At 43.5% G+C, this 11,493-nt stretch overlaps 1 protein-coding gene and 1 long non-coding RNA gene across 3 annotated transcripts; both read right to left on the reverse strand.

The window, feature by feature from the left end:
• Window positions 1-2,869: 2,869 nt before the first annotated feature.
• LOC145866107 (uncharacterized) lies at window positions 2,870-4,815 on the reverse strand. Its single transcript, XR_014383147.1, has 3 exons — window positions 4,637-4,815; window positions 3,723-3,896; window positions 2,870-3,071 (listed from the first exon to the last, which is right to left on the reverse strand). It is a non-coding gene; the product is annotated as an uncharacterized LOC145866107 (long non-coding RNA).
• Window positions 4,816-5,360: 545 nt separating this feature from the next.
• Window positions 5,361-9,064, reverse strand: LOC145866098 (protein NLRC3-like). 2 transcript variants are annotated; one of them, XM_082970964.1, is made up of 2 exons: window positions 7,318-9,064; window positions 5,361-6,972 (listed from the first exon to the last, which is right to left on the reverse strand). In XM_082970964.1, exons 1-2 carry the CDS (start codon window positions 8,196-8,198, stop codon window positions 6,930-6,932), a joined length of 924 nt encoding a protein of 307 aa, XP_082827090.1. In that variant the 5' UTR covers window positions 8,199-9,064; the 3' UTR covers window positions 5,361-6,929. The 2 variants fall into 2 exon arrangements, with proteins under 2 accessions (XP_082827090.1, XP_082827089.1); XM_082970963.1 differs by having other exon boundaries at window positions 5,361-7,022; window positions 7,318-9,058.
• Window positions 9,065-11,493: the final 2,429 nt, after the last annotated feature.

The following is an 11,493-nucleotide window of genomic DNA, read 5'->3' on the forward strand; positions in this document are numbered from 1 at the left end:
GAGCAGCTGTGAGAGAGCATCAGTGTGGAAACATTTGGGGAAATTTAAAGAAGGTTTCCTGGAAAAGAGGATTGACTGTTACGTAAAGGGTCAGAGCCACTGAGTGGACAAAATATTAAGGATACCTTCCTCATATTGAGGTACGCCTGGTCAGTTTGTCATGGAAAGAAAAGTGTCCTTAATGTTTTGTGTTAATTACATAATAATTATACATTTATGGATTGTTTTATGTTGCCTTTTGTTTTCAACCTGCCATCTACCCACCTGGGGACTGAGGGTTATGAGAGAACCCCCACATCACTAGATTCTCTTTATTCAACCTGCCATCTACCCACCTGGGGACTGAGGGTTATGAGAGAACCCCCACATCACTAGCTTCTCTTTATTCAACCTGCCATCTACCCACCTGGTGACTGAGGGTTATGAGAGAACCCCCACATCACTAGCTTTCATGTTCTGCAGCCTTGTAAAGATAAGGAGGGGACGACTGGGAGGCAGGTTGGCATTTATTGTCATAAATCTTGCCCTGGAGGCAGGTTGGTATTTATTGTCATGAATCTTGCCCTGGAGGCAGGTTGGCATTTATTGTCATGAATCTTGCCCTGGAGGCAATTCAGCAAAGTGGTTACTAGCTGGCACAGGCACAAAGTAATACAATCCGATTTTAATCCTAACCTCAACCACACTGCTAATCCTTCCCTTAAATTAAGACCATAACACAACATTATTTTCCACAGCCAATTCTGATTTTGCAGCTGACATATCTAGATGAAATCGCACAGTTCTGCCTCCAGGTCAAGATTCATGACAAACGTCAACATGAGACAGGGAGAAGCAATGTAAAAATCAATAACGAAATTGTTTTCACAATTAACATGCTTTTTCTTGTTTCAAGTATGTTTTATTATGAAAAGTACAATATAACCATATATACTTGTACAACTATGGAGCGTATGTCCACATATAATTGTACAATTTATTTTTCCATCATAAAAGACAAGAAATGATCACATTGGTATTTTAACGGTGTTATTGTAAGAGTTTAAATGTTTAAACAGAGTATACATCTAAAACAGGATAAAACAAGTGCAGTATGTTGTGAGAATGTTACTTTAACGTCGACTCATAACGTCACACTATAACTTCATGGGAGTCTTGTGGAAAGACTGCATGTTGTTTTGGGTGGATTGAGTGACGTCTTCAACATTTGCAGAATGTTCCTATAATATTTTCGCCTCTGTGTTTGTTATTGCTGGAATGAGGTGTCTGTTTGTTCCCAATTCTATCAGAAATGATCGTCCTCATTTGAAGGTCCTGGGTCAAGGTCCTCACAATTATAGGAAGATGCGTATGTCTGAGTGTGTCCAGTCGTGTGTGCGTGTGAGTCCAGTGTGTGTGTGTCCAGTGTGTGTGTCAGTGCGTGTGTGTATGAGTCCAGTGTGTTGGTGTGTCAGTGTGTGTGTGAGTCCAGGATGTTTGTGAGTCCAGTGTGTGTGTGTGTGTGTGTGTGTGTTGGTGTGTCAGTGTGTGTGCCCTTGCAATTGTGCCAGTTCAAGTAAAGATGGCAAATGGAAGCAAGTCTGTGTTAACCTATGCGTTTCTCGAATCTGGTAGCTCAGCAACATTTTGTACAGAGAGACTCATGAGGCAGCTGAAAGCTCAAGGCAATGAGATGGAAATTCTGCTACACACAATGGGGCAGGAGCTTTGAGATTAGAGATTGGCAATGTGGAGGGCGTCACATTTCTTGCATTACCAAGGTCTACACCCAGAGTAAGATCCCAGTGACAAAAGAGAGCATTCCCACTCAGAAAGAACTCAAAAGGTGGCCATACCTGAAAGAGGTTCAGTTGAAGGAAATTGATGCCGACGTCGAACTCCTGATTGGCGTAAATGCTCCAAAGGCAAATGTGTGTGTGTGTGTGTGTGTGTGTGTGTGTGTGTGTGTGTGTGTGTGTGTGTGTGTGTGTGTGTGTGTGTGTGTGTGTGTGTGTGTGTGTGTGTGTGTGTGTGTGTGTGTGTGTGTGTGTGTGTGTGTGTGTGTGTCCATTGTGTGGGTGTGGGTGTGTGTGTCAGATTATTATTTACAGGGACACTGAGGAGTCATCATACCAAACCCTAAACCCTGGATAGAGGGGCTCAGTGAATGTGGAGGTGAATGTGATCAGGTGGGTCAGTGTGTCAGAGGAGGCTCTATAGAAGGACAGAGTGCCGGCTGGCCAGTCCAGATACACTCCTACTCTGTGGAAGCTGGAGGAGGGGACGTCTATGGTAGTGGGATTATTATTGTGACAGGCAGAGTAATTGTTGTCAGAGCAGAACAGACTCCAGGACTTGTCATTCCATCCAATCACACAGTCCTCAACCCTTCCTCTCCTGCTGATTCCTTTATATGTCACTCCTATACCAGCCCTTCTCCCTCTCCACTCTACCTCCCAGTAACAGCGCCCAGTCAAACCCTCTCTACACAGCACCTGTCCACAGTCCTCAAATCTCTCTGGGTGATCAGGATACGGCTGCTCCTCTCTCCTACATGTCACCTTTCTGTTCTCCTCAGACAGAGAGAGGAGTCTGTTTACTGTGTTTGGGTCCAGTGTGAGATCACAGACATCTGATGGATGAAACCAGACACAATATTAGAAATCATCATCATTCACATTAGAATGTTAACTCACTTTTCACTAATTCATTTAATGTAGATGTTTCTGGGTATCAAAAGGAGAAGTTAAAGTAACTTGAGACTTGTTGAATGATCATATGTTAAACTGTTTGGTGATATAAAACACACTTATTCCCATTAATTACACACACACACACACACACACACACACACACACACACACACACACACACACATTGTCAAAGCAACTCTTTGTAAACTTTAGTGTCCCTGATTTCTGTTTCTGTAGAACTACAGCTGATATTTAATATGACCAAGTCAGTAATGATGGTGGTCTTTGACTTTGACTTAACTTGAATTAAGACTTATTCTTAGTCATAATCTTCACAGCAGTCAACACTCACATAGTCTAAGCCCAGGTCTCATTGTGTACTCTCCACCATGTTCCACACTGTAGCGGTAAGCAGAAAAACAGACAGTCAATAAGTACACCTGAACTAACACACAGACTGGACACACACACGGTCAGCAGATAACTTCAAGCGAATGTTTGTGTTTGTGTGTGTCCTGTGTGTGTGTGTTTGTATTTCCAGTGTGTGTGTGTGTGTGTGTGTGTGTGTGTGTGTGTGTGTGTGTGTGTGTGTGTGTGTGTGTGTGTGTGTCTGTGTCCTTTGTGTGTGTTTGTCCAGTGTGTGTGTGTCCAGTTTGTGTGCGTGTCCTGTTTGTGTGTGTGTGTATGTCATTGAGAGATTGTCACTGGACACACACACACTGCACACACACTGGACCCATACACACAGACGACACACACACACACACTGAACTCTCTCACACACACTGAACTCTCTCTCTCTCTCTCTCACACACACACACACACACACACACACACACACACACACACACACACACACACACACACACACACACACACACACACACACACACACACACACACACACACACACACACACACACACACACACACACACACACACACAGTCAGCATATAACTTTGTCCAAGTGGTGGTCAGAATGTTTGTATTAACTAGCCTGAAAAGTCCAACATGTCTGATATGAACATTGACATAAACCCTCCACATACTTGAGTTTCTCCAGTCTGCAGTGTGGATCCTCCAGTCCAGCAGAGAGCAGTCTGACTCCTGAGTCTCCTGGGTGATTGTAGCTCAGGTCCAGCTCTCTCAGGTGTGAGGGGTTTGACCTCAGAGCTGAGACCAGAGAAGCACAGCCTTCCTCTGTGACTTGACAGCCTGACAGCCTACAAAGAGTCAAATCTCACCATTACCAATACCATTGAAGCTCGTCTAGAGGTTAGTTAACACAGTGTCCAAAGAAGGGCCAGAAGTATACAGAATAACACCAATAACAGAGGGGGTCTGATCTTTGTGTCTCTGTAACTTTCTCATTCATCATTATTCACGATTCATTCATCATTATTCATAATCATGGTAGCATCCACATGAATGTAGAAGTGTTCAGAAACATCTTCTATTCTTACTGACAATACAACAGAAGTGACTCCAAAATGACAGGACATTATTCACCATTCAGTTTCTATTAGGAAAAACATAATCAAAAACACAACCAAGACAAACTACAAATGCATTCAACAAGTTAGTAGAATCACAAGCTTGATGTAATCACTGCAGGCATGGAATATGGGACTAAATACTAAACTTATGGCTACTTTAATACAATATAAGTGAATTTGTCCAAATAATTAAGACTTCTTCAAATGGGAGAACTACGTACAGAAAGTGCTTTCATTTCTAAACGGTAAAACAGATATGTATGAAAATACCCTCAAATAAAAGGTGACATTCTGTACTGTGACCTAATATGAAACATCTCAAATCCAAAATGCTGGAGCATAGCACCACATTTAGAACTGTAAGCTTCACTGTCCAAACACATATTGTGTGGACTATGTGTGTCTGGTAAAAACATGTGGATCTGGTGAACAGTTATCACTTGTTGACCAACTACAGGAATACTGACCTCAGAGTTTCCAGTCTGCAGTGTGGATCCTCCAGTCCAGCAGAGAGCAGCTTCACTCCTGAATCCTTCAGGTCATTGTTACTCAGGTCCAGCTCTCTCAGGTGTGAGGGGTTTGACCTCAGAGCTGAGACCAGAGAATCACAGCCTTCCTCTGTGACTAGACAGCCTGACAGCCTGCAAAGAGTCAAATCATTAAAATCACACTGCTATTCTTTGGTGGTGAAAAAAGTGGCAGTATATTTCTTCAACATATTCAGATATATCAGTGTCCTGAAACCTGCCATATCTAATAATAAATTAATGTATCATTATTATAAATGAAAAATTATCAAAGTATTGCTTGTAGATAGAAAAATGCATATTACAAATATTTGAGTAGACTGACCAGACCAGTTTAAAAGCAGTATCAGTCAAAAGACAGACAGTGAGGTATCAGATTTAGATTGTATTGAGTATACAGTCCACACCATATCTATGTTGACAGTGAAGATAACATTTTAAATGTGGCTCTAAACTCCAACATTTTGGATTTCAGATCAAATGTTTCATATGAGGTGACAGTATATAATGTCACCTTTTATTTGAGGGTATTTTAATACATGCACTACCGTTCAATAGTTTATGGTCACTTAGAAATATCATTGTTTTTGAAAGAAAAGCACATTTTTTGTCTATTAAAATAACATCAAATTGATCAGAAATGCAGCGCTGCTGCGCCTTCTTCACCACGCTGTCTGTGTGGGTGGACCATTTCAGTTTGTCCGTGATATGTACGCCGAGGAACTTAAAACTTTCCACCTTCTCCACTACTGTCCCGTCGATGTGGATAGGGGGCTGCTCCCTCTGCTGTTTCCTGAAGTCCACGATCATCTCCTTTGTTTTGTTGACATTGAGTGTGAGGTTATTTTCCTGACACCACACTCCGAAGGCTCTCACCTCCTCCCTGTAGGCCGTCTCGTCGTTGTTGGTAACCAAGCCTAGCACTGTAGTGTCGTCTGCAAACTTGATGATTGAGTTGGAGGCGTGCATGGCCACGCAGTCGTGGGTGAACAGGGAGTACAGGAGAGGGCTGAGAACACACCCTTGTGGGGCCCCAGTGTTGAGGATCAGCGGGGTGGAGATGTTGTTACCTACCCTCACCACCTGGGGGCGGCCCGTCAGGAAGTCCATGACCCAGTTGCACAGGGCGGGGTCGAGACCCAGGGTCTCGAGCTTAATGACGAGTTTGGAGGGTACTATGGTGTTAAATGCAGAGCTGTAATCGATGAACAGCATTCTTACATAGGTATTCCTCTTGTCCAGATGGGTTAGGGCAGTGTGCAGTGTGATGGCGATTGCGTCGTCTGTGGACCTATTGGGTCGGTAAGCAAATTGGAGTGGGTCTAGGGTGTCAGGTAGGGTGGAGATGATATGGTCCTTGACTAGTCTCTCATAGCACTTCATGATGACGGAGGTGTGTGCTACGGGGCGATAGTCATTTAGCTCAGTTACCTTACCTTTCTTGGGAACAGGAACAATGGTGGCCATCTTGAAGCATGTGGGGACAGCAGACTGCATAGACTGGGATAAGGATTGATTGAATATGTCTGTAAACACACCAGCCAGCTGGTCTGCGCATGCTCTGAGGACACGGCCGGGAATGCCGTCTGGGCCTGTAGCCTTGCGAGGGTTAACACGTTTAAATGTTTTACTCACGTTGGCTACAGTGAAGGAGAGCCCGCAGGTTTTGGTAGCGGGCCGTGTCAGTGGCACTGTATTGTCCTCAAAGCGAGCAAAAAAGTTGTTTCGTCTGTCTGGGAGCAAGACATCCTGGTCCGCGACGGGGCTGGTTTTTCTTTTGTAGTCCGTGATTGACTGTAGACCCTGCCACATACCTCTCGTGTCTGAGCCGTTGAATTGTGACTCCACTTTGTCTCTATACACACTGTTTGTATTCGGTCATGTTTCCGGTAATTTCGCCCTGATTAAAAGCAGTGGTTCGCTCGTTCAGTTTTGCGCGAATGCTGCCATCAATCCACGGTTTGTAGTTTGGGAATGTTTTAATAGACGCTGTGGGTACGACATCGCCGAAGCACTTGTTGATAAACTCGCACACCGAATCAGCATATTCGTCAATGTTGTTGTTCGCCGCAATGCGGAACATATCCCAGTCCACGTGATCGAAGCAATCTTAAAGCGTTATCACTTGTTGACCAACTACAGGAATACTGACCTCAGAGTCTCCAGTTTACAGTGGGGATTCCCCAGTCCAGCAGAGAGCAGCTTCACTCCTGAATCCTTCAGGTCATTGTCGCTAAGATCCAGCTCTCTCAGGTGTGAGGGGTTTGACTTCAGAGCTGAGACCAGAGAAGCACAGCCTTTCTCTGTTACTCCACAGCCTGACAGCCTGACAAAGAGATCATCATGACTTCACAAACACACTGTTAATTTAACGAGTAGTGTGGAAGGACAATGGCAGATGCATTTGGTTTATTCTTCCAAACAACATATAGATTAATCTTCCATCTCCTAGATTTGTATGGACATATTGTTATACTAATGTGAACACCAATGCACTGATTCAGTAATTTTTTCATATTAATATATTTCATATTAATATTATATTTTAATACATATATTTTCTCTAAACGGAATATTTCCTCCAGATGATTCTTCCAGATGATGTCATTTTATTTACTCACAGAACAGCTCTGGAGGCTTTGACCACTGGCAGCAGCCTCAGAAGACCTTCCTCCGATCCAGAGTATTTCTTCAGGTCAAACACATCCAGCTCCTTTTCTGAAGTCAGCAACACAAAGACCAGAGCTGACCACTGTGCAGGTGACAGTTTGGCTCTAGAGAGACTTCCTGATCTCAGGTAGCTTTGGATCTCCTCCACTAGAGAATGGTCATTCAGTTCATTCAGACAGTGGAACAGATTGATGCTCCTCTCTGGAGAGGGATTCTCCCTGATCTTCTCCTTGATGTACTGGACTGTTTTTTCATGGGTCTTTGAGCTGCTTCTTGTCTTTGTCAGTAGATTTCGTAAGTGCTTCTGATTGGACTCCAGTGAGAGGCCCAGAAGGAAGCGGAGGAAAAGGTCCAGGTTTCCTGTATCACTTTGTAAGGCTTTATCCACAGCACTCTTGTAGAAAGTAACTTTAGGCTCATCTTTTGTTTGCGGTTCGGCCATTAGATTCTCATTGTTGTTGATGAATGAGAGGAACACATATAAAGCAGCCAGAAACTCCTGAATGCTCAGATGCACGAAGCAGTACACCTTGTCCTGGTACAGCCCACATTCCTCTTTAAAGAGCTGTGTGCACAATCCTGAGTACACGGAGGATTCATTGACATCAATGCCAGCCTCTTTCAGGTCTTCTTCATAGAAAATCAGATTGCCATTCACAAGCTGTTGAAAAGCCAGTTTTCCCAGTGACAGAATGCTCTCTTTATTCCATTGTGGACCTGTCTCTTCGTTCCCAAGATACTTTTCATTCTTCTGTTTGGTATGAAACACCACAAGGTGTGTGTACATCTCAGTCAGAGTCTTGGGCGTCTCTTCTCTCTTGTGTATCAGCATGTGTTCAAGGACTACTGCAGAAATCCAAAGAAGACTGGAACGTGGCACATGATGTGGAGGCTCCTTGATGTCTTTATGTGTGAGATGATTCTGCTGGCCAGGTCCTCATTGCTGAATCTCTTCCTGAAGTACTCCTCCTTCTGTGGGTCATTGAACCCTCGTACCTCTGTCACCTGGTCAACACACCCTGAAGGGATCTTATTGGCTGCTGCAGGTCGGGTAGTTATCCAGAGGAGAGCAGAGGGAAGCAGATTTCCCTTGATGAGATTTGTCAGCAGAACATCCACTGAGGTTGACTTTGTGACGTCACAACAGATCTTGTTCTTCTGGAAGTCTAGGGGCAGTCGGCACTCATCCAGACCATCAAAGATGAACACAACTTTGTACTTGTTGTAGATGGAGATTCTTGATTGTTTGGTTTCCATTGAGAAGTGATTGAGAAGTTCAATCAAAGTGAGTTTTTCACCTTTCATCAAATTCAGCTCACGGAAAGGGAATGAAAATACAAATTGGACATCCTGATTTGCTTTTCCTTCAGCCCAGTCCAGAATGAACTTCTGCACAGAGACTGTTTTTCCAATGCCAGCGACTCCCTTTGTCAGCACAGTTCTGATACGTTTGTCTTGTCCAGTTAAGGGTTTGAAGATGTTGTTACATTTCATTGCAGTCTCTGGTCTTGCTTGTTTCCTGGTTGTTGTCTCAATTTGTCTCAGTTCATGTTCATTATTGACCTCTCCTGTTCCACCCTCTGTGATGTAGAGCTCTGTGTAGATCTTATTGAGAAGTGTTGGGTTTCCTTGTTTAGCGATCCCCTCAAATACACATTGAAACTTCTTCTTTAGATTAGATTTGAGTTCACGTTGGCAAATCACAGCAAGCTCATCTGAATCTAGAAATAACACAGATGATATTAATATTACGTCTGTTTTAATGCCTACAGTATTGTAGGACTGTTATAAAGTTTTTAATTATACTAATTTCTTCACATATATAACTGTCTATATAAATGTGTAAATGTTTTCATAATGCATTACAGACTGGTGTAACTGATTATATTATTATTGGTGTTATTGATGGTATTATTAATGTTGTCTCTCTCTGTCTCTCTCTCTAAATTAATCAACACAACACATCCCTGCTGCTACTTGATGAGGTCACTAGGTGTTGTGTTAAGGCTGCTACAATATCATTGAGTTACACAGCTACTTTAGCTGTACTTTAGCTACAGCTTTTAAATGTTATAAAACAGCATTCAACATGAGGCAGACAGATCTTACATTTCTCCAGTGTGTCAGCAAGCTCCTTCTGGTTCATTTTCCTCAGGACGTGCAGTGTGATCTTCAGAGCTCCCTCTCTGGCACTGCTCTCCTGCTTCTCATCTTCAGCATCCACCACTTCCTTATCCTGCTTCTGACTCTCATAGCCTTCTGGGAGTTCAGGACTAAGAATCCTCTTGAACATCTTCAGCTCGTTCTTCACAAATGTCATCATTTTCTCTTCAAGCAACTGAAATAAATCAAGTAAATAAGTTAATCAAGAGAAGAAATGCTTTCTCATTAACACATTAATGAATGATTGACAGATCAACTTTACTTGAGGTAAACAAAAACAAATGTACATAACAGGATCACATACACTGAATATAGAGTCCAGGTCTGTTTGATGACTCTGGGAAGACTGACCACTGAGAATCTCTGACTCTGATCTCTCCTGTTGGTTTCTGTGGACAAAACATGAGATTACATCTCCTCATCCAGGGAGTACACACACACACACACACACACACACACACACACACACACACACACACACACACACACACACACACACACACACACACACACACACACACACACACACACACACACACACACACACACACACACACACACACACACAGGGAGGGAATGTTGTGTTTGTTTAATATTGTTTTAGGACTATGAAAATGGACTAAAGGATTAGCCTATGGATTATGAAAACAACCAAAAGAAATGTGAAAATGGGAGAGGAGAAATGACTAGAGACAGTGTTGTTTAACTCACTGACCATGACCCATGAGTTCTTCTTACCTTTGTTCAGTAGAAAAGTCTCCCTCTCTAAAGTATATAGGTTCAACCATAGACTTGTCACTCTTCATGGACACACAGCTGGGGACACGGGAGGCTGGTTTCCCCTGTTTGATTAGACTTTAACACAACAGAGACAAACATTACATCTCTCATCTACTCTGAGCTCAGATGGGAAACATAAGAAGAGCTCTGGATCAGACAGACAGACAGACAGACAGACAGACAGACAGACAGACAGACAGACAGACAGACAGACAGACAGACAGACAGACAGACAGACAGACAGACAGACAGAGAAAGACACACAGACACAAAGAAAGACACATAGACAGACAGAGACAGACACAGAAACAGAGAGACAGAGAGAGACAGACACAGAGAGAGACACAGAGAGAGACACAGAGACAGACAGACAGACAGACAGACAGACAGACAGACAGACAGACAGACAGACAGACAGACAGACAGACAGACAGACAGAAAGCGGGACAGACAGTCAGAGACAGACAGACAAACAGACAGACAGAGACACAGACAGAAAGCGGGACAGACAGTCAGAGACAGACAGACAGAAAGATACAGATTGACAGACAGACAGACAGACAGAAAGATACAGACAGACAGACAGACAGAAAGATACAGACAGACAGACAGACAGACAGACAGACAGACAGACAGACAGACAGACAGACAGACAGACAGACAGACAGACAGACAGACAGACAGAGACAGACACACAGACAGAAACAGACATACAGACAGAGAAAGACACACAGACAGACAGAGACAGACAGAGACAGACAGACAGACAGACAGACAGACAGACAGACAGACAGCGAAATACACACAGACAGAGAGACAGGCAAAGAGACAGACAGACAGATAGACAGACAGACAGAGACAGACAGAAACAGACACAGAGAGACACAGAGACACACACAGACAGACACAGAGACAGTGAGACAGACAGACAGACAGACAGACAGACAGACAGACAGACAGACAGACAGACAGACAGACAGACAGACAGACAGACAGAGACAGACAGCGAAATACACACATACAGAGAGACAGGCAAAGAGACAGACAGACAGACAGACAGACAGACAGACAGACAGACAAACAGAGACACAGACAGAAAGCGGGACAGACAGTCAGAGATAGACAGACAGACAGACAGAAAGAGACAGACAGACAGACAGACAGACAGACAGACAGACAGACAG

This window comes from Salmo salar, unplaced genomic scaffold (assembly GCF_965601325.2).
Source record: "Salmo salar unplaced genomic scaffold, fSalSal1 ptg000129l, whole genome shotgun sequence".
NCBI lineage: Eukaryota > Metazoa > Chordata > Actinopteri > Salmoniformes > Salmonidae > Salmo > Salmo salar.